At 41.2% G+C, this 23,735-nt stretch overlaps 1 protein-coding gene across 2 annotated transcripts in view; it reads right to left on the bottom strand.

The window, feature by feature from the left end:
• Positions 1-23,735, bottom strand: part of PIK3AP1 (phosphoinositide-3-kinase adaptor protein 1) — a 33,197-nt gene that overhangs the window by 5,174 nt on the left and 4,288 nt on the right. Inside the window, exons 2-11 of one of the 2 annotated variants that reach the window (XM_077183147.1) lie at positions 22,002-22,418; positions 11,284-11,432; positions 10,295-10,439; positions 8,645-8,787; positions 7,379-7,511; positions 6,501-6,697; positions 4,125-4,314; positions 1,981-2,076; positions 1,269-1,448; positions 436-498 (exon numbers count right to left, since the gene is read on the bottom strand). In XM_077183147.1, the coding sequence (XP_077039262.1) occupies positions 436-498; positions 1,269-1,448; positions 1,981-2,076; positions 4,125-4,314; positions 6,501-6,697; positions 7,379-7,511; positions 8,645-8,787; positions 10,295-10,439; positions 11,284-11,432; positions 22,002-22,418 (1,713 nt within the window). Of the gene's footprint in view, positions 1-435; positions 499-1,268; positions 1,449-1,980; positions 2,077-4,124; positions 4,315-6,500; positions 6,698-7,378; positions 7,512-8,644; positions 8,788-10,294; positions 10,440-11,283; positions 11,433-14,558; positions 14,675-22,001; positions 22,419-23,735 lie in introns of those variants that run through there. The other variant, XM_054636952.2, reaches the window with a different exon arrangement.

Below are 23,735 nucleotides of genomic sequence, written 5' to 3'. Positions count from 1 at the left end.
CTGCTCTTAAAAACATAATTTAAGTAAAGAGCACAAAACATATTCCTTAAAGCACCGTACTTCCTCAGCAATTCACAGAACAGAGCTTTTACCTTAGCTGTCACAAAGCTAGATTCTATCTAGGTAATCTGTGCCCAGATCTGTGTAATCTAAACCCAGAAACTGAAAACTCATTCTACTGATGTTGGCATTTTTTAACTCATTTGTAACATAAAGAAGAGTTCCCAAGACATGAGATGTGCTCCCCTCACACTCTGCACTTATAAAAGTTCCCAGTGTCACAAATGGTCAAAAAGATTGGGTCATCCATAGAAGACTGTTATCCCCAGAGCTTTGCAAAACAGTCTATTCTGTCATATTTCACACAAATGAAGCTACCACAACAATCTGCTTTTGGATTACTGAAAGGAATTTCAGGGTGAACTTCTGCCTTACCTTTCTTAACCCTTCCTCTAGGGACATAAAGATTCTCAGGTCTTTGAGCCTTCTGTGCAAAAACTGCAAAAGAAACATTCTTTAGATACTGAGATGCATCTCATGAAGACAGAAATAGCAAGGAAGAATATGGCAAGCATACACAATTCTGCACTGCCTTACAGCTTCTGTTACCTTTCTAAGTCCATTGAAGAAAACAAAGATTTGTACAGCAGAATTCCCTTTCTGTTGACCTCAAAGAATTTAGCTCAGCCACCTCTAAGAGAAATCTGGACATGATTTCTCCTTAGCACTGTCACAGCAGGAAGAAGTCACAGGAATTACTCTCTCACATGTCATTGTGGTTCTTGTTAGAATGGAAAGCTTGGTCATATATCATGAACAAAGCTGCCTAATGAACTAGGAGGAACAATCTTCAATTTCAATAAAACCCCACCTCAGAGGGAGGTACTAAGGTATAAAATCATGTCCTATACAAATGCAGTTGAATCAATGATAACATTACAGATCAGCAATGTCTCAATTTATTGGTTTGATTGTGTCCTTATATCAGGATCCTTCCTACTTAGTTGGACTTGTTTATACCATTTGGGGGTAATCTGTCATGCTACTGCTTTCAGGAAGAGCAAGCTTAGGCCAAGATCTTGGGATATAACACCCCCACATTTTCAGAGTAGGCAAAAGATGAAAAAACAGATATGGAATTGGATCCCAAAAGTAACAACTCCAGAGTCAAATAATCCAGGGATCCTGGCATTTATTTGGCAACTGGAGCCCATGTCAATTGTATTCTACAGTTTACTGGTCTACACTTCCACTGATAACCAACTCACTTTTGGAGATGTACAGTTCATTGTCTGGCTGTGGAGAGCTAGATTCTGGTCTTGGAACAGGAACTGGAGGTCTGTTAGCCATTTCCTGTGGAAAAGGGTCTTGTTCCACTGAGTAGTATACATCTTCACCATACTGCTCATGACCTCCTTCCTCAGAATCTGGCACATCCATGCTACCACCTACAATGAAGCAGAGTTTGTAAGAATAATAACCTGGCCACTTCACTGAACACTGGTTCCCTCCAATGCATTATGTACCACATTCTCACCAAGCTGGTCATTTCACAGCCAAAACCACCCAGTTTTGCAGTGCCTTAGATGTACCAAAGACCTTTATGACAGGACTTGATAAAGTCATTAACATCTAGCAGCAAGTAACTGCCACTATGCCTGTACCATCTCTTTAGAGAAACAGTGAAAAATCTCCTAACTCCCCTTAAGAATTTGAGGAACAGTTAGTTTAATTAATTTCAGTTAATTAATGTATTTTCAGTTAATTAATGTATTGTTCACTATTAAAGTAATAGTGAACAAATCAAACAGACCAATGGTTTCCAAAAGCTATGTGTGATGGTCTACAAAGTACAATAGAGAATTAGTCCTTTGTCTGAAAAAAACCTCTTCTATCCCTAAGAGATCATGAAGAACTCTCTGGTTCTGTTTAATTGTTTTAACTGTGCTACTGCCATCCTTCCCTCAAAGTAGGTCTCACCTTCTAAAAACTTGCGGAGCATTGAGTCCTTTGTAGTTATAGAAACTTCATCTCCAGCAACTGGAGTATCTGGTTTGGACTGAAGCATCTCTACATCTGAGGGAAAAAAAAAAACCACAAACAGAAAGATGAACCTGTTAATTATATCCTTCAATACATGGAACAATGTAATATGACATAATAAACTGGACCTTTACTTTATGGTGATAATCAAAGAAGCTGGGCAAATGACCAGACATTTTCCTTGAAAAAGGCTTCCAAGTTGCTATGTTCAGTCCACTCTGCACAAATTTTTTCCAGCTGCCTGATGCTTACACTTGAGGGTGACTAACAATGCTATTGAGAAGTTCTGACAAGGCTACAAGCAGGCATTGAGTTTTGGCTATTCTTGAGCGTGTGTTTGCCAGGTGAAAGTTTTGACCTCTGGGCAGTGCCCCAGAGAGGAAACCATGTGGCTTAAACCCTTTATTTATGATGGTCACTCTAAACCAGCCAGCACTCACATTAATTTCAGTAAGAGTTTGCCTGTGTGCTGGTATTCTAAATGATATTGAAACACTTTCACTTTGAGAGAATCAATCCAAGTGCTGATAATTGCACCAATTTAAACTTATCTGTTATGATACAGGTAGATTATAAGCACTGTTCAGACAAGCTGTTAATATTCTTCAGGCAAAGACTAACAGACCAGGTGAGGAAAACAGAATTTCAATAAAAGACTCCTGAATGGAAGGAGAGCAGAGGTTTGTGTGCAAAAACAACACACTAGAACTCCAGAAGAAGCAGGAAAGAGAGGCTTTCAGAGTCCAGTTCAAAAGTGCTGAATTACAGGGAGCTCAATTTGCAAGAAAATTCCATGCATAGTTTCTGGGAGATCTGGGCATTTCAGGCCTCGAAGAAGGGGAGTTTGGCTTAGTAGTGTTGAGCTTGTTTTTTAACCATCCACAGGCTTTGTCAATCAACCCCATTCAGAGGTGCACTGATTACAGGCAGACCTACCAAGCATCTAGAAACTCTCACCCATCACTGCAAACAAGAGCAGCTTTGTTCCTTGCAAGTCCAACCTGATTTACTGCTTATCTCCACCTGAAGGCAGAATAACCCTGGTTTTGGTAGCAAAACTATCCCTGCAGTGGCCAACAACACTTAGCAGAGAAGAGTTTATGATTTCAAGGAAAGAACCAACACAGTCTTCTGGGCTTCATAAACAACAAAAATGTGTTTTATAGTATCATTTAATCTAAAAGACAGTCCAGGACCAATGTAGCCAATAAGCACAAGTGTTTCAAAAAGAAAGCTTTTCCCCTGAGGCAGCACACTTAAAAACTGCAGAAACACTAGAAGTCCTTAAGTACCTTAAGGAGGTACTTAAAATAGAAGAAGCTAAATTTTCTGCTCATTATGGGAATCATATAATAGATCAGTGGGATTAAGTCAGACCAAACAGACAGGTGAGTAAGAACAGCAAATTTACAATTGCTTAACAGAGGTACTTAATTTGGTGTTTTCAATTGGCCTCACTGAATATTAGTACTATAGTGAAAAAGTTAAAAATATGCATATTTATCAGAATTAGCTCTCTATTTTTAGCAATAAACCAATCAGATTAGAAGAATGATTTTTCACTTATAATCTTTTTGGTATACATATTTCTAGATGTTCACTTTCTTTTGCTCTCAAGCTGTTGCACTAGAATCTCAGCTCTTGTTTTTCAGTTTCCCAGTTGTCAGTAAAATCACATCTGACATAGTGTTCTTTTCTGTCAGTTCCTAGGTACCAGTCCTCGGGAGGAAAAAGCAGGACAACGTAGAAAATTAAGTCTCATTCCAAATGTTAATTTATTTGCTCAGGGCTCAGGGAGTCCTTGAAACACCGAAGAAACAGCTCTTGATCTTGTACACTATCAATTAAGAAAAGGTATAGAGCAATTTTGTCAGTCAGCCGATGATGGAACTGTAGCACAGTTTCCTTGTGGTGAGAGCAGAAAAGCTGTAACTGAGGAACTCCTGTATGTGAGAGAGACAGGTCTGAGCAATCTGATCTAAACACACCTCCCATTGCAGAGGGCTTGGACTGGGTGAGCTTTAGAGGTACCTTCCAACCCAAACCTTCCCATGATTCTGTAACTCTATGAATATACATACAAAGATCTTCTGGGGCACCCGGGACAAATCCAGCCATGGATTCATAAAGCTCTTCATCAGAGCCTGGATTCAAGGAACATTTCATTAACAGATCAGTGGACAGGTGAGCCATGGACTCATAAACAGACTCATCCTCCTCGCCTTGCATCAGCTCTTCCTTAATGTGACTCTTTAGCATATCTGCAGTTTCCTGAAGAGGAAGGAGAGCAAAAAAAAAATTAAAGTCTCTTTTAAATAAAGAATCTAGAGAATAAAAGCAAGCAAAAGATATCTCACTTTGTCAGCAGTGATTAAAAAAACCCTCTGAAGACAGCTCATTCCCAAAGATTAAGGCTTCTCAAGTGACTTAAATCCCCACTACAGTTGTCTGGGTCAAACTTTTGAGAACTTTATTGTATTAATAGGTAACAAAGGTGAAACAAGGGCTGCTGACACATTCTGAGTAGCCATTGCAGCCTCTCACCCCACCAATTTCATGTCCTACCCAATATCTGCAAACTCCCAGAACATAAGCACAGCTCATTCTAAAAATACTAATGTTTGTCAAAGGCTATTTTGGGGCATGCATAGCTAACCATAAGGGGGAAAGCTTATCACATGCAGAGCACCTGCAAAATAGCAAAGTTTTAGCTTTGATGTAGATTCAGTTTCAGTTTCTTGGCATTAGCAGCAGCATGTAACACCCAGAGTGGGAGTACACAGACCCTTTTCTGTGATATTAACAGGAAACCTCATAGCAGGCAGCAGTTCATGCAATACAGGCAACTTCTGATTCACAGGAGAGCAGAATCCTTTCTTTTGCATTTGCAACAAAGAGCAGGGGGGAAGGCAGAGCTTCACCAAATTACAACACAAGGACGCAAAAAGTAAAGCTTCATCCCATTCTCCTTCCCAAATTCCCATAATGTCACAAGCACCACCTTAATAGTTGTAATACTACAAGATATTCTTCCATTCACAAATGCAGACTCGTGGGCCCTCAATCCACAGGGCATGTGTGTCAAAGCTGTCTACACATGCTTCCCTCCACAGTCAAAATGTGTCAGGCCAATAGTTCACACAATGCTTTACAAAGGTGCAGAGGAACCTTTGCCAGAGAGAAAATTAGGTGAGCAACAGGGTTTAATGGTATTTTCAGACATCCATACTACTGATAGTAGTCACACTATTGCAGATGGTTTGTGTGCTTTGTACTGTGCTGCACTGACAGCTCCAGCAGGTCAGTGAGGAGGACCTGCCCTTAACACAGCTCTGTCACTGTGCTGGTGGAGAGAACATGAGAGGAGCGCAGTACTGCAATGAGAGGTTGGAAGGACTTGCTGCACATCTCTCACTTACCCCAATGCAAAGATTGTGATCTCACTATTTACAGTTTCTGCAGCCCTCCTGATCTCAGAATATAGAATGGCTTTTATTTAGCTCTAATGTATAACTGTCAAGAAGCAAGGCCCGAGTCCAAGAACTACCCATGCCTCCTAAATAGGACTCAAACACTACAGTAATTGGCTGGCAGAACCGTGCTAAAGCTAGCAGATCGATCACTCAGCCCTCAGACAATGTTAAGGACAATTAAGCACAACTTTTCAACCTAAAGCAAAGGCAAAAAGAATTCAGATGTGGTCAATGTGACCTGAGTCAAGGAGCTCCTTTTTATTTTGAAGCATACAGGCCAGAAACAGCTCAAACTGAAATGAAAGGAAAAACTCCATGCGCACCCAAGTACTGCACAGAAACAATTGCTTAGTGCAGCTGGAGTCGGGTCCATGTCATAATCTGGAAAAGTCAGAGTGTGTTTTCTGGGGGTGGGGTTAGCTCAAATAGAAATGAACTCTCAGTTGGGATCCCTGATAGAACAAACAGGGAATGGACAGCTATACCAATGCAGGGAGAAATGGGTGTCAAGTGGAACAGGCAGACTACACAGATCAGCTGTGAATGAGCTAGTAAGCAATCCTGCCTATACTAAAACTAATAAGAGAGCACCTCAAATTGTATCTTCCTAAACATATTCTGTTCCCACATTACTCCCTAAAGTAAGCTGGATGAAGGGGCTCTTTCCCAAGATCAGAACTAGAAGAATGCACTAAGCAGCAACCACATCTCTTCAGAAACTTCATTAGATGGATGGAGGAATGGAAGCCAGCATGGCAGTCTCTGTTTCCATCTTACTTGCTCTTTGCAAAAGCCCCAGGAATTTCCCTGGCTCCAGAGACACACCTAAGCCCCCAGCCTGAAAGCTTGCAGTGTGGCTGGATGTCTGTGTACCACAACACACTTTATCACCCCAGCACTCCTGCTCAAGTAACACTGAGTGCCAAGCTCAGTGCCAGAGCCTGGTGTGGGACGAGGCAGAAAGACGGCTCAGCTTCCTCTTACCACGTATTCATCAATGAACTGGCGCAGGTCCTTAAAGCCGTGCTTTTCTGCGATGGTGTTTGGATAGTGGCCATACTTGTTGGCTACGCTGTAGGCCTGCAGTGCTCCAGGGCATGTAAGCAGCAAGGCAGTAAGGTTCTTCAGCCCATATCTTGCAGAGAAGTGAAGAAGTGTTGGCAACTCCTCATCCCTCTGATCTGTGAGAACAGGAGCCCATTAGAACCTAGTTTTTCTCTACTAGCAGCAGAGCCAGTAGGTGAGAAACAAACACAGCAATCACACAGACCAAAGCAGCTGGAAAATCCCTGAAAGTATATATATGGTTTCAAAAGCAAGCCAACAGCACAAATAATCTTGTGCATCTCCAAGCTTAAGTCCTATAACCTTTAGTGGGGAATATGGCACTGTAATAGCTTAAATACATGTAGGATCACAGATTTGCAAGGACTTCTTAGAACATCATTACAAAAAGACAGCATATCAAACCAACTGCTCAGTGCCCACTGTGTATCTTAGGAGTTATGGGGTTTGGGGAAAACGACTGGGCTGTGGAGAAAAGGCATGAGGCACAAGAAAAACGCAGAAAATCTGGGAGACATTTGGGGAGCACCATCTTTTCACTCTGGTTTGAGGCTGTCTAATATAGCAGCATCTGCCACAGTGCAGGGAAGTGAAAATGACAGATGTAATAAAAAAGGGTCACCTGACTCAAATGGCAATTCCCTTTCTATAGACATCATCAAAATTTAGCTTCCTGGCTGAGATCCAAGGTTTTTGAGACAGCCTCTGCAGGTACCATCCACTGCAGTGTTAGAAGTGCTTCAAGGTAAAACAACTGATACAAAGAAAATCTACAAACCAAGTGTCTTTAAACTTACTTGCTGTCATATCTTCTTCTTCCAGCTGGTTGATTCCAAACAGGTGTAGACCACTAGCAGGAATGTTCTTCTTGAGTGACTCAGTCAATAGTTTGTCCAGGGCTTCTATGCTGTATGGCACAATTTTAAAGGCCTACAGACAAATGGAAAGCACTTTTGTTTGGTAGCATCTGGAGATTCAGTTAAGGTGAGATTTATATGGTGTCTTTATAATTTAATACAATCAGAAAACAGTAGGTATAAACACAAAAGGTAGAAATGTTCAGGTCAAACAAAGAACTTGGCTAGCTTCCTGGTGTAGAAACAGACTATCATCAAGCTCAACAGATGACAACTGTACATTCCACAAGACAGAGCACATTGAGAAAGTCACTTATGCAACTGGAAGCACAGAAAACTTGCTTCCTACTTTCTTGGCAAGTATACACTTACTTCTGAAAGTGTTCCAGTGAAATATCATTCCTGCTTTAAGTATGCACTAGTCCATTTTGAATTGTACTCATGCTGAGTTCAGCTTTTGGACTGGTTCTTTACCACTGGGAAACAGGCATACTCCCTAAGCAGAGGCAACAACCAGTTCCAACTGCTACACAACTTGAACTAAAAAGCAAGGGAAACAGTCTCCCCTCCCCAGGTATATTGGTGACTAACAAGGCTACTCTGTAGGCTTCCATTACATGGCAGATCAGGAACATGCAGGCAGGCAACAGAGCAACGCTGCAGAAAACTTCCTTGTGCAAGCTTTACCCCTCTACTAGGGTTCAGGTACCCCAGCTGGGCAAAACAGAATAGGAAAACTGAGTGGCTGTACTGAAAAAGTGTTAAGAATCAGCAAATCCTTTTATGTTACTCTGTTTCCTCCAGCTAATACGAATCTTTGCTACTATTTACATATTTTTTTTTTAATAACACCTAGGTACAAATTCCAAAACGTTTTATTTCTTTATGGTACTTTCTGTTATATCAAGTTCTGTCATTCCAACCTTTTGAAGTCATCAAGGTCTAAATGTAGGTGTTGATTGACCATATTTTTATTTCTTAGTTTGATAACCTGACTCACCTTAGCCAGCTATGTGCTCCAGAGACAGAAAAAACAGCCATGCTTTCAATAAAAGGGGATATGAGAGTTAGGTGAAAATCCCTAAATAACCTTGCATTTCTTCATTTCAGAAGAGCTACCTTCATGGCAAACACTTTTGCTTATGCCTGCTTGTCTAGCCTCTGAAAGAGCTGGTTTCCAAAGCAGCTGATTGCTAAAGTCCTTACCTGGCACATGAACTGTACAGGGTTGGCTGCATTAGCCAACAGATTGCTGATTTCCTCCATGTCAGTATGGTAAGTGACACTTGTTTCTCCCACCATCAGGTCCCCTGAATATATCTGCAGGGTCACTGTCCCAGAGGTTAAATCTTTGAAAAGGAAGAGCAAAAATAACTATTAGCACAAACAATGGGCTGCATGATGTACTGTGAGGACAGGAGGAGTTTGGATATACCACCAGATGGCTACCAAAACAGTTTCTGCTATATTGAACTCATGAAAAGTCATGAGAAGAGTCATGATCTTGGAACTCTAGGTAGGACAGTACTTTGGAACTACCTTCTTTATGGCTATGTCAATGCACATAACCTGCTAGGTCCTCTGCTAACAGTAGACTGGACCACTAATGTTAAAAGTACTCCACCTTGAATAGAAAGCCACACATCTCTCCACCCCTGGCTTCTCTGGAGCTGTCTATAAAGCCATACCATAAATACAAAGAACTGGGGAAGAAAAGAAATCAGAAAAGTCACTAGAGATTTTGCAATCTCTGTCAGCCTCACTAGACTCTGAAAAAAATCCATTAAAAGGAATTCCAGCTTTGCAACTTTACCCATGCACAGGATTATCTTCTACTTGCACCTTGGAGGTTCTTGATGTTTCACTTAATATGCATTTATAAGTCTGAACTTTCTCTTTGAAACACAGATATTTTGAATCCCACTAAAGTTAGTCTTTCCCTGTTAAGAACTTGGGAAATTATGAAACTGTTAATAACACAAAGGAATTAATTATTTCTCTTACTGTTAGAAACTTCAGAGCTTACACTGTACACTCCATCAATGTGAAGGTCACGTTTATAATTCAATGTACAAGTTAGTTTTCAGGTCAGTGTTTATATCGTAAGACTTGACTTAAGACATTAAATTAAGCCTTTATATGTTCATGAGGTCACCTTCTTTAAAATCAACTCACTTCACTGACTTTATGGTATTTGCTTTAATGACTATTAGTCTCTATTCTCAGAGAGAATAGCAGAATGACTCTTCAAGAGGACAGACTATGATAGATTAAATAAAATAATGCTGGGAAATAATAGCAATCCTTAAGGCTCTGAAATCATTCCCTTAAAGTTCAGTGAACCTAAAGTTTAGGCAACCTTCACTTCTGTAAATGTAAATATTTAGAGTGACAAAACATATTTAAATTAAAAGCCAGAATAAATAGTCTCAGTTCTGATCACAAAGATCACTACACATTAAACACATGCCATTATAGTCATGTAATTATTTACTGGCACTTCCCTTCTCTCTTGGTGCCCTGCCAATGCTATTAATGGTGGTGGTCATAACACACAGCTAAGTTCAAAGTGCTCTACAAGCTGCAATGTGTTCTCAGAACTCCCAGCAAGGTGTTTCCACCCTGCAACCCTACTGCTGCTGAGGGGAAAACATAGCCCACAAGCAGCAGTCTCTCTCAGTTCCTCATCAAAAGTATCACAGGTGAGAATGCAAGTTCAAGATTTTCTGGACTCAAGTTTTTCTGCACTGGAATCTTTACCCTTATGCCCCTGGCACTTCTCAGGACAGGCAGGTTGAGATAGAAAGGAAGCAATGGGGAAGGAAAGGGGAAAAAAAAAATCTCAATCCATCTTACTTGGAGCCTTCACAGAGATTGTGTACTCATTCTCCATCTCAGCCAGCACACGCACAGAGGATCCATTCTCTGGAGAAAATTCAACTTCAGTTTTCATTTCACCATCTAGTTTACATTTCATGATAATATAAACTGTTGTCTGCACCTAAAACAAAATGCATTTCAACACAGAGGTTCAAAACAAAAACACTTACTTGGTTAAGTCCATTTTCTAGGGATTTTGTTCTCATTGCAACTAACACATCAATTATCACCTATCATTTTCACAGTTTTGAATTGTTTTCAGGAGCATCTTCCAGTGAAAGACTAACTGGGCAGGTGGCTTCTGCTACAGCTTGCACCAGTATAGATACAAGCATTAAACTAATAGAACTCCAGATTTATTAGATTCATAAACTGATTAGGGCTAGATGTATAAAATTATTTACTTTCAAGTCTATCCATCTCTTCCCTTAAGCAGCACAGCCACATTCTAAACAGAAACAAAAGAAAGAATCTTGGACTCTTTCCATCTGAGGAGATGCTATACTAAAAAGTGCTGGTTTTCAGACAAGTAGCCACGATCCAAGCTTTTCAGGGTCACTTGCAAGGCATGCACAAGAATTGTCATATTAGACTGGATACTGACTGTGGAGCTAATCTGTTCATTACAGTCATCTTACTCCACTTGCAAGCAGAGCAGAGGAAGGGAAGAGTGTGAACCTGTCTCACAGCACCCAAGTCAAGCAGCCATGTTAATGGGACAGTCATTAAGTGACAGCACAGCCTAGACAGCACTAAGCACTGCACCAACTGTCACCAAGCTACTCCTGGGCCTAGGCAGCCAAGCCCATGAAACAGGAGACATGGAGGACAGGGGGCTGAGCAGGAAGGTGACAGAAGAGTTCGGGACTAATTTTCAGGCCTGTAAAGCTGAACATTACAAAGCAGCATAATGGGCTGCAGCAGCTCACAGTTAGAACATAGCCCAAGGAGTGGACATACAGTACCCCACATTGTATGCGGCTGGGCTGCACCACTGGACAGTCCCCAGTGCTCCTGGATGATCCACGTTCTTCACTCATGGCAAGTCTGTGGGAGTCAACTGGATTCTTCTCGTCTTCTGTTTCTGTATCAGTCACAGAGTCACAGCCTGAGTCTAAAATAAAGTATAGAGAGTCCTGATGCCTCACTTCCCTTTGCTGAAAATGCTTATCACACCCATCCATCCTAAAAAACAGCTGTGAATGTGGTGGGATGGAACTTGCTATTCCTCTCAAAGTAATGCTCAGAAAAGGGGATCTAGTTGAAGAAAGGGAAACTAGAGTGTTTCCTCTTTTTTTTCCCCCTTAAGAGGATTTGAGGAGGAAATTAACAAAGACATGAAATCAGTAGAGTAGCACTGAATATGCTTACAGAGCAAACAACAGTGGCACTCTGCTGAGCTGGATAGTCCCCTCATGTTAAACAGGAAAATCAGCATGTGAACATCTAATATAAGAATGGTCAGCATCTGAACTCATCTGACTCAAGCAGCACTCTGATATACTCTAAGAATGGCAGCAGCCTTTAGTCTTGCTTTCCTAAAATAAAACATGATAACCAATGTTTGTCATTTCACTAGCATCTTTAGTTTTCTCAGTGCTGCTTACCCCAACTCCCCAACTTTGATTATTGCATCAAAAAATAAAACATGAAGCAGTAGTCTGAAGGGGTTCTGTTCCTTGGGCAAGAACCATAAGCTCCAGTATCTATACAAGAGTGAAATTGAAACCTTTGCATTGAAAAGTAACAGAACTTTACTTAAACAGAATCAAGAGCAGAATTAACACATGTAAGCTGACAATATGTGTGTACAAAACAATGTTCTCACTCTCAATTCCCAAAACCAGCATGGATATTGATAGAAGTGCAAACAAACTGAATTGATACCACTGGCTGAAAAAAATTATCTGTCCCTGCCAGGAAATACTTTTCTCAGCTAGAGAAAGGAAACCAAAGACAATTACGTAGCTACTTAGTACAGAACACTTTTTTAGCCAGTTTCTACTTCTTGATTCACACCATTCCCCCCCCCCCCACCCCGTCTCCCAGAACACAAGGCCAAAGTCACTGACTCCACTTTGTCAGAAGACTATAATGACTTCTTAAAACTATCCCCTGTGGTCAGAATTTCCCAAACTTTATAAGCCTCTGAAGCAGTCAAGGATTTAAGACAACATTTTTGAATTTACATGTTATTTACTACTTGGTAAAAAAACAAATCTGTAAAGAGTGGTACAAATTATTTACCAGATAAAATCTCAGATTTGGATTGTCATTGTTCTTATATTAGTAAGAAATATTCTATTTAAAATGCTCAGTCCTGATGGGAAAAACCTAAGTGATGAACTGGGCTGTCAAACCTGTGGCATTTTTACAGTGAAGCTGCCAAGAATTCAGATTTCACTCAGAATCCTCCAATCTTCAAGCACATCAATTTTCCACAAATCAAGAGAGCCAAAATAATTATAGAGTGGGCCACCATTAGGAGTTCAGATCTTCCTAGTTTCAAACTGAAGCTAGAAGCCAGTCAGAAACTTTAATGTAGACATCTTCATAATTATTATTGCCACCAAAGACTTAAACTTAGGATATTAGAAGTGCTTTGTCACACAATTCTTTAAAAGGTATTTTCAATTCATTTAAGTGGGATTTTAGGAATTATGAGAAATCAACCTTGCTTTCAGGAGACAAGTTTTAAGCCACAAAACTTTAGCAAAACATTCAGGTGACATTTTTTTCACAAATTTTGGGGCACACACACTTAACTAAGTATGTGAATCTCTCCACATGGCATATATGCCTACTCACATGAGTAGATTGCTGCATTAATGTTTGCTGTAGAAAGAAGAGAGCCAAAAATTTGCAGCTCTGAAGCTTAAATAAGGCATGACCACTAACATCAACATTTCTTAAACAAACCTTGAACAGTATATGTAATTTAGCAAACAGATTTTAATACCGAACCAAATCTGAAGATTTGGCTAAGCAACTGCTTTGACACAAGGCTGAAAGCTGTATTGAAGGTGGTCTTTGGGATTTTCAGACTAATACCAAGTATTAGAAAATTAACTGAGGCATTATATTCCTTAACTCAGTATTTCAATTGGTACTGTTCAAAGTCATCAGCTGCAAGAACCAGACACATTTTGGGAATCCTTCTCTTAGAGAAACATGGACTACTCCCACCTGGGAGTCCCAGGCTACCCTGCTGCATAGAGGAGAAAAAGCACTGGTCCCACAACCTTCCCTTATATGATAGCTATCAATTCAGGTGTTTGGCATATGCAGAGCAAGATGCCATGCCTTTTGGGGAGAAGAGGCAACTGTTACTAGATTAGTGTCTCCGTAATCTCTGTTGGTTACTTCCAATATGACTAAGTCAGAAAGAGTTCACTAAATTCACAGCAGATGAGAGAGCCAATGATGACCCTCTTGCTCTACAGTAAGATATTGATGTTCCTGCAACATATGCACAAATAGACACTTGCCAGCATCCTGATCCTCGGGGCTTCATCCCCAACCCAACACAGAACCATTAGTGTGTTAATTTTTACCTCACTTGGCCAACGTGATTTTTCAGAGAAAAATCAAACCAAAGCTATGGATCTCAGCTACAATATACACAGCAAGCAAGGATAAGAGGGGTGGCAAGGAGAGAACAAGACCCCAGGTCTCTCTGCCTTAGCAGTGTTATTTGATACTAGAAACCATTTAGCAAATAAAGAATAACTAGAGCTTTTAAGAAGTTCTGGCATTGCACTTCTGCATTCTTGTAACAGAGTTGACTGCCTGGAGGTCATGTGAACACAGAGCTGTTAGGTAATACAGGAAGAAGCGCACAATGTTAATCAGTAATTGGATTAAAAGCTGAAGGAACAGGCATTCAGTTTCAGGTATGAATTATTCATCTGTTTTTTCATTCAGAAAATACTGAAATTGCAAAGTACCAAATTCCCACATCAGCAGTGAGGTGATCCTATGATTCATCTTGAAGTTCCAGTCATGTGCTAGTGACTGACTCGTGAACGTGCAAGGTCTGGAAGAGGAAATCATCCCATAACACTTGATAATATCCATGCTCTAAAGCATTGTTAGAGCAGGTTTCCCACCCACTAAGATACCTGAGTAATGACAACCCATTTGCATACACAGACTCAGCAGTTATAAAATTGCAATTACAGGCAGCCTAGAGAAGCCATCACTGAGGAAAGCAACAGACTTATTAAAGTTAAGTGAATACCTGAATTAAGCTTCTCCATGAGCATGTGCTGTAGGTCAACACTCATGGTTATAAGAGGTTCTCCTTTTCTGCTCCCTTTGAAACAAAGGCTCCCTCAGGCCTCACTTGACGGTCTGTGAAATACTTGTGAGAATAGCAGCAAGGGGAGGAGATGTGGTCCAAGAAACCCAACCACATTTCCCCTTGAAGAACATGCACCCCTCCAGGATGTATCAGCAGCTGAGCTGCAGAGAGCAGCCTCATGCTCTTCTTGCCTGCCCTGCTGGGCCCCCTGCACAGCTGTCCTGCAGACACTCACCCCAGGGAAAAGCCCAGGGGAAACACAGGCATGGACATGTGCTTCAAGAGCCATTTAGCAGCTTTAGAAACTCCTATGAAGCAGCCAGCTATTTTGACCTGCTGCTGTAGAGCACACAGCTCTCCCTATCATCCATTTCCTCCTGGCAAAGCTGGCGGGCTATCGGCATGGAGCTGACAGCTGTGGTTTCTCACAAGTCAGCCCTCACACCAGAGGACATGTGAATGCTTGGAAGAAGTCAGCAGTCTGTCCAGAGCACTCTGTCACCCAGATATTAGTTGTGCCCAACTAATGGCACAACTGGGCAACAGCTTGTCTCTTAAGTTCTGTGTGGGCAGACCAGCCCCTCACTGACATCTGCAAACACCTCCCATTCTGTCCATCAACCAGTTGAGACAATTAGCTCTCACAAGGCCTTAGACTTTAAGCACAGACCTCACTATGCTTAGAGCAGGAGCTCAAAGAGAGCTCCTGCTTTTACCTGAAGCTTGCAACTGGCCAGTGTCCTTTCCGAAGTGCTAATAAGGACATTAAGTCTCCCAGAACAACTACAGCTACATTTGCAAGAAGCAGACAAAGTACTGGCAAGTAGTTGGGGAAAGCAGGGAAAGTTATCTCTCATCATGCCAACATCAGAGCCCCTGCTTCACCAAGGAGATAAAAGCGCATCACAGCAACATCTTGTGATAAACCCTCAGAACTGGGCGATACTGTAGCAACACTTCCCGTTTCAACTGAGTGGAGAGAAGCAGGCAGAAAAACAGCAGTGTGAAAAACAAAACACAGGAAAAGTTAGGACTTTGTAAAACTGTCCATACAGAACAAAAAAATTTATGGGACATCTCTCTCTTCTCCCCAAACCCCTCACCCCAAGCAGCTCATCTACAAGCACAGCACCTACAAACAGATTTTCAATTCTATGAAGAGCATAGTCATGTTTCGCATGTCGTGCAAAGTTTGAAACTACAACGAACTATTTCTCATCCTCCATCAAGGAAACAAAGTGCATTTGACTGTCAATTTCTGCTGAGGTTCTTGCAGGTCTACCAGTCAATTTGCGACTGGATCAAGCATATGAACTGAAAGAACTAGCTGGGGTGCACAGGAATAGGACAGAGATAGGGAAGACATTGAGGAAGAAGAAGGGTTCTGGCTACCCAGACAACAGACATTGTGTACGTGACCAAAATCTCAAGCAAGAGAGGCTGGGATAGTTCACTTCCACTACTTCTGGCAGAAAGAGACAACACATACTGACAAAGCATATGCACACCTCTAACCACTTTCACGGCTGCCAAGAATCACATGATATCCATCACTGATTCAAGCCTTCCTGAGAAGCCATGGGTAAGAAACATGAACATCCAGACAGCTAATTCATCATCTCCTCTTGCAGTACCTCCTTGCTCCAATTTAAGTGCAATATGTAATGCCTGCATGACAGAAAAGACAATCCCCATAAAAGCCAACAAACCTGAACTCCATCTGAGAGAGCTGGGCAGCTGTTTGGAAACATCCCACCGGTCACTGTTTGACTGAACGTGTGGTTCTACAAGTGGCTCCAGTAAATCTAAGACCAGATTACCACTGCAAGGGCAGTCATGCCGTGCCCCTCCTTTGAATAATTTCTCTTGGAATACCACCCTTGTAGTCCAACACCACACCCAATCAGACAGATGAAAGGTGGAGAATGAGGCAGACACTCTTGCAGCACTCCATGCTAAGGTCATCCTATGCCACTGGTCAAACTTCCCCATGAGAAACTCAAGATACACTGTTATTTTCAAGTCACTTTTGAAAAACATGTCAAAAGTTTTCTGAGGTAATAACAAACTGCTATAAAAATATTACAAAATGTAACCCTGGAAGTAAAACAACTGTCCAAGTACACACAAAGGGTCTGAGAAATAACCTCAATTCTGTTCCATACATCTCTCCAGACCTGCTCTCCAATGCATCTTTTTCTTGACCACATACTTCTATTGAGATTTTCAGAAATTACTTCAGCTGCTCCAGACTTGAATATGATCAATGATGGCCACTGGGCTCTAACTTCAAGCAAATGTCTTAAAGCCTTGCAGTTCTCATTAGCAGATACCTAGAATTAGTCTGAGACCATAAAGCAACCTGTGAGGAGATTGTCAGAACCACAAGCCACAGAGAAATATGATTAGTATTTACAAGGTGCATAAAGACTATAATTGTCTGAAATTCTTAACCACAACAGTTTCTGTCCTTTACTATTTCTGGGCTATCATTTCATTGTCTCTATTTAGAAAGTTAGCATGCGCCTATGCTAGCACTGCTTGAATTTTATAAAAGAAAACCCATGAAGTATTGCTTTTTATGTAAATAACCTGGACTTTATGAGACACCTTGATGACAAACAATTAATCAACTCTGCAGCTGGGAAGATTATTTTAACTGCTTGATCCCATATGCTACAGATGGATAAGAACATCCATGCATTTCTCTCAGAGAACTCTCACTATCACTTGGGAGCTTAGTTAAGGTTTCTCTAATTGCTTTAACCAGCTCTCTAAAGTCTCTGATTTTCCAGCATCAGTCATGTATACCCATGCACAGAGAGGCATGCGACCAGCATGTTCTCTCAACCTGAACTCCTGTGCAAGAGCGTCACAGTTTCCTCTTCTTGACAGGCAGTGAGAACCAGCCAGGCTGCTGAGCTCCCATATAACAAAGCAGGCTCTCATCTGCACCCAGAGGCTGACTAATAGCTCACCCGCTCCTCTTCAGTGAGCAGGGTCAAAGAACCACATCTTATGTTTGAACAAGATAGAACAGAGAAAAATATCACTTTAATAATATCAATATTTTTCAAAGAGGAGGGAGAGAGAACTGCATGCTACCACCTCACATCCTCGAGACCAATAAGCTGGCAGAAGTCAATGTTGGATATAATTAGCTGAGATAGAACTACTCAGAACATATTCCTCCACAGAGCACTGAGAGTGGAGAAGTAAACACCACATGATAGTTCCCATGAAGCTTAAAAATACTTTGTGAATTTAGGTCTCTAGCCCTAAATGGCAACTATTAGCACAAGTAAACAAATAATCAAATCAAATAATGACAGAAACAAAAAGCTGTAAGGAATCTCACAGGTACTACAACTTCACCTATCTGGGTTGAGAACATCTGTCTAACATGACCTTAAATTCTGAGTAGCTTATTCCAAGGTTTAACTTTACAGCCTGAGTCCAGCACAGGAGCATAAAGATGATTAAGGAACCACAGCATCTTCCATAAGAGGAGAGGCTGCAAGAGCTGGAACTTCTTCAGCCTGGAGAAAAGAAGACTCAGGGGAATCTTATATGGACAAGATAGCAGAAAATGAAACAGAGGGGGCCAGACTTTTCCATAGTGCTCACTGACAGGAAAAGAGGCAATGTGCATAAACTAAAATGCATGAAGTTCCATCTGAACACAAGAAAACATTTTGTTACTCTTGAGGGTGGTCAAATATCGGAACAGGTTGCTCAGAGAGGCTGCGAGGTGCTGCAGTCTCCACCTGCAGAGACATTCAAAACCCAGCTGGAAATGGTTTTGGGCAACCTGCTTTATTTAACCATGCTTGAGCAGAAAGTTTAGATGATCTCAAGAGGTCCCTTCCAACCTGAATATGATCTCAAGTTTCATCTGTGGTTTCATCAGTGCAACAGAAGAAAGCCAAGAATTTAATTCAATTCCTTGACATGAACAGGAGGAATAATTATACAGCTTATGTGGTTCTTATGCCATTTCCCTCTCAAAAAAGCTTACTACCTTGGTCTCTGGCATCTCTTAATGAGCCCCTCTGAAGGTGGAGTAACATTTCAGCTTTTCCTGACCTACAAAGTTCAAAAAAAGTTCTCATCTTCCTTCTAATTGCCCAAGGCCCTCCATCTTCACCATATGTTCCCTTACACTGACTTCTGAGCTCTTATTTCACAAAAAGTTTGTTGGTACTCATCTTTCATTCTTGCCTCTTCGAGTGCACAAGAGTTCTGCCAAGGCTGCACTTGTCCTCCAGCAGCACAGTTCACTGCTGCTGTCATATTCAATTACCACCTCAGCCATCTCAGGCAGATGTGGACTTCCCAGTGTTTTTACCCATGAGAGATGGCTTGGATACAGAGAGCTCAAAGCCACCGATGAATTAGTAAATGCTTTGGAAACATCAGCTTTTCAAGTGGGAAATTTGAAATGTTTCAAAGCAACATAGGTAGGGACAAATACACTGGAGCAATTGAAATGTCACATGAGCTTTGAGAACACATGAGGAAGAGAAAGATCACTGCCTCAGACTGTGGCTCAGACTCCCAGCTGCTCAATGCACACAGCAGAGCTATCACAGGCCAGGCAAGAGGAGTTAAGCAGCAGTGCAGTGGTCACTGCACACTGCTGGACCTGAGCTGGTGTGTACAGAGACATCCTGAGCAAGGTTGTTTAATCTAGAGAAAAGGAGACTCAGGGGGAACTTACTGCTTCCTACAACTACCAGAGAGGAGGCTGTAGACTCTCTTCTTTCAGGCAACGTGCAACGGACACGATGAAAGAGTTTCAAGTTGCTTCAGGGGAAGCTTAGATTGGATACTATGAAAAATTTCTTCACTGAAAGGGTGGTTGAACATTAGAACAGGCTGCCCAGGCAAGTGGCGGGATCACCATCCCTGGAACTGTTCAAAAAAACCACGTAGATGTGGTATTGAAGGACATGGTTTAGTGGTACAGGTAGCAGTGTTAGGTTAATAGTTGGGACTCCATCTTGAAGATCTTTTCCAGCCATAATAATTCTATGATTTCCATCCCCTTAGCATAGTTATTGCATAGTCTGAAAAAACTTCACCACAAATAAGAGTACCTGCAAATGCAAACCTTCATCTGCTCTGTAGTTTGCCAGAATTGAGAAACTTTAGAAGTAAAAATATCACATCTACAAGAGAGCAAGAGGCAGCATCAGCACACAGTTGTCAACAAGGCTAGATGAATGTTTCCTCATTTCTGAATTCATACTAAAATAATAAAAATTAACGTAAGTTTCAGCATGTGGTGTCTGGGTGTCATAGTCCCATGATGCCCTAAACACCAACAGCTGTGCTAGAGGGAACAGCACAGCCTGCACAGGGCCAGTGCGCAGCCTCTGGAGAAGAATTTGCCCTGACTGCATCCCGTATACCTGTGTAATGCCTCACTAGCTCAGGATTCAGCAATTTGGAAGCTGAAGCTGAGTAATTTTAGCATCAGGCCTAGTTTTGACACTGCTGTTAGAAGTACAGGTGAGTGCATGTGAAGAACTTCCCAGAGGAAGACACCCAGATCCAAACAATTTCAAATATAGTCATGAACTTTCTCTCCTAAGTGCTGTAAGAATTAAGGGCTGCCTTAATCAGGAAAAATTCAAATTTAACTAAGACCAGAGCAGAGGCCGTGTTACTCTGTGGGAGAGGTCTGCTGTCAAAAATATTTTAAGTTACTCATGCTGCAACCAAATCATGCAGCAGACTTTTTTTTAACCAGTCGAGAAGAAAGTTTTCACAGTTTCACCCAAAAAAGGAACTATGTACACCTGGGTCTGTCTTCAGGGGAAACATCAGAACATTTGCATTTGAGGCCATTCACAGAACTTGTATAGAATCACACAATAGAAGAGGTTAGAGTCATTTTTTCCCCACAGAGAAGTAGGATTTGATACATTAATCCAAATCCTTTGGCCATGAAAACAGCCCATCTTAAATAGGTTCTTCCTTCACAAGAACCACAGTGACAGTAGATGGCTCACCTTTGCAACTGCTCTGATGTGCACAAACTTGACATGGCATGCAGGTGACAGCCAGATCAGCTATGACTGCCATAACAGTAACCAAAGTCCAGAAATTCTGAATCTTTGTGTACCAAACTGTCTGGAACACCTTACAGCAGACTCCAAAGCAAATGAGTTTAGTTTTACATCTTTTTTTTTCTCCCAGTCAAATGTTTTCTAGATATGCTGAAGTCAGTTTGAGATCAATGTATGCTTATTAAAGTGAGAAAACAGAAAACAAACTGATTTTTTTTTTGGTTTTTTTTTTGGTTTTTTTTTTGTTATGTAGAAACAGCAATAAAAATCCAAAGCACAAACTCCCTTTCAGAACACCTACATAAGGCCAAAGCACAGCTTGCTTCAGCCCATGCTACCTTGCAGCACAGGTGGAGAAAGACTTTAGATCCAATTGTGAGAAGTCAGACTCCAGAGCCTTTATGCACACAGCACTGGACACACTGCCTCACTTATGCCATGGAACAGAGATAAATCTTAAGCCAAGATGCAACCACAGGATTCCAGTCTTGCTGAGGCTGACAAAGAACGCTATAACCCTACCTATGGCAATGTCATAAAAATACCCAGGCCAGCACGACTGCCCAGAGCTCTCCACCTTCATTTCAACAGAAACTATGAGAAAGGAATTCTACACACTCTTCTAGAGTTTAGGAAATTTTGGAATCAATTAAAACTCAGTACATTTGGCTTATGTGGTCTCCAGCTCTTAATACTTCTGTGCTAGTAAGTCCTCTACATTAGTTACAAGGCGATCACCTTCAGACTGGCTGGGTTATTTTTAAGGCCATCAGTGGAATTCTTAATTAATCTCTGCCTTTTCATCATAGGTAACAAAGCGATCTGCTGCCAGTATGGTTACATCTTTGATTTTAGGCCCAATGCTAAATAATACACACTAGACTTTATTTTGGTTCTGGTACAACAGAAACAAGTCTGAAGAAAAAGATAATTCTTTTCCCTAAAATAAATTTTAAAAAGACAATTTTCCATTGATTTGGGTCAATAAACTACAGAATACAATATTTACAGACAGAATTTTAAATATAGAAAGTTTTCATTTTCAATTTGCTTCATAAGCAGGCACCCAAGACAACCTCAAATTCAGTAGTTCTCTGTGAGTTGCTGGTAATTTCTCCTGAATTAGGGACCAACCAACCAGGCACAGAAAAATTTGCTTGCATAACTTTCTTGTTTACAAGAGTTGGACAATTTGCTTTAGTTTGCTCTTTAAGTAAAGCACTTTACCAGTGTAAAAAGAAGAATAAACAGCACCACGTATCTCCCTCCTCCAAGAAGAAAGCACAGCTCCTAGCTACGGTCTTACCTTCTGAAATAGCCTTCTCAACAGCTGCAAGGTAAGCATCAGGCTCATCATCATTTGTGAGTTCTTGCCACTGAGCCCAGTCCTTGAAAAAGGTCAAATAGTCATCACAGTCCGTAACACCACAGAACAGCTTCACCACTTTGCACGGGGGCCATAAAGCTTCCTGAAGGCTGTGCTGGATGTGAGGAATGTAAAAACTCTGCACCAGCTCAGCAGAAAGCAAAAGGATGATACTCCGACTTCTGCTGAACAGGTCCAGCTCCTGCTGGGAGATGGCAGAGTCGTCTTGCAGCTGGTAGCTCAGAATGCGATTCTTTCGGACCTGCCACATAAAGAGGAAGAGGTTCTGCAGGTACTGACACCATTCAGCAGCGTCACTTGCGTACACAATCAGCACATCATATTCTCCAGGGGCTCCTGTACAGGTGCAAGATGATCACAAGAAAAAGGATTAAATTCAAACCATGAACTCACCAACAGCTTTGGAACAAAAAGCCCCACAGCACTGTCTCTAATTCCCGTCAGAAGCTACAAAGCATTTCAAAAGAACAGTAGCTCTATCTAAAGTGAGGTGTTCACCTCCACAAAGCAACTCTAAAGATGAATGAACTCCTACTTGCATCTACTCCACTAAATTTAAGTAGTTTTTTCATTCTTAAAAGTGAAAAAAATTAAAATGGTCTTCCTATAAAGGAGAGCATTCCCTATGTAGTTTCAAGAGAAACAAACTACGTGGAGATTTACAGATTTAAAGCATTCTGATAAGGAAAAAAAAGCCACAAAAAACAGACCTTCAGAACAAACTAGCTTGAAAAGGGGAGTTCACTCTCACATGAAAAGTTAAAATCATTTTAGGCAATTATATGGTCTCTGCAACGCAACTGCAGATCATTACATGCCCAAGCAGATGCCAAAAATAACAGCACACCTAAAATAACAAATGAGGTCACACAACGCCTACAGGAAGTCACTATGGCCCCCGTGGTGTTAGATATTTGCTCTCTTTGCAGCAGAAAGCAAACTGCCTGAAAAGCATGCATGCAACTGAGGGAACATCAGCCCCAGTGCTTGCACCACAGCCACTCTGTCCTTCAGGCTTCAGACATTCCACAAGGCTGTGTTAGAGTCCTTCCTCAAAACTGTCATCAAAAGCTTTCCCAACAATTTTTGGAGTGACACATACTCTCTTCAGAGGGAAAGAACTAATACAATGGTGGTGGCCACAAGACAGGCCAAAATATGCCCACCAAAGTTGACTTCTTCCATAATTCTCTAGAGACAGCTTCTACCTACAGACTCATGCATTTCAGTGCTCTGGCACAAAAACACTTAAAAATGTTAACAGCTTGCTAAGAGTAGATGCAAATTCAACCAGTGTGACATGATGCAGTGCTCTCCCACCAAGCTCAAGGAAGCTTTTAAGTCTAAATTTAATTTTTCATTTACCATTGAAACAGTTTACTCAAAATTGAAGTTTACAGCTCAGGTCCACGGTAAATTTCAGAGCTGAGCATTTAAAGTCTTGTTAACAAATTGTCTGCTAATTCCAGTTTGACTCTTTAAATGTCAACATTTTCATCTCATTCATGATGCAAGCAAAGGCAATTTTTTCCAATTAAAGCAGAGAGCAATGCCTAAAATTTGGCAGCCAAAAAGAGGATCTGCAGAGTGAATTTACCTGAACTGAAGATGACAGTTTCTCAGTCACCTTAGAAAAATTCAACCAAAATTCCA

This window comes from Agelaius phoeniceus, chromosome 9 (assembly GCF_051311805.1).
Source record: "Agelaius phoeniceus isolate bAgePho1 chromosome 9, bAgePho1.hap1, whole genome shotgun sequence".
Classification (NCBI taxonomy): Eukaryota; Metazoa; Chordata; class Aves; order Passeriformes; family Icteridae; genus Agelaius; species Agelaius phoeniceus.
This window is presented reverse-complemented; position numbering and strand designations above follow the sequence as displayed.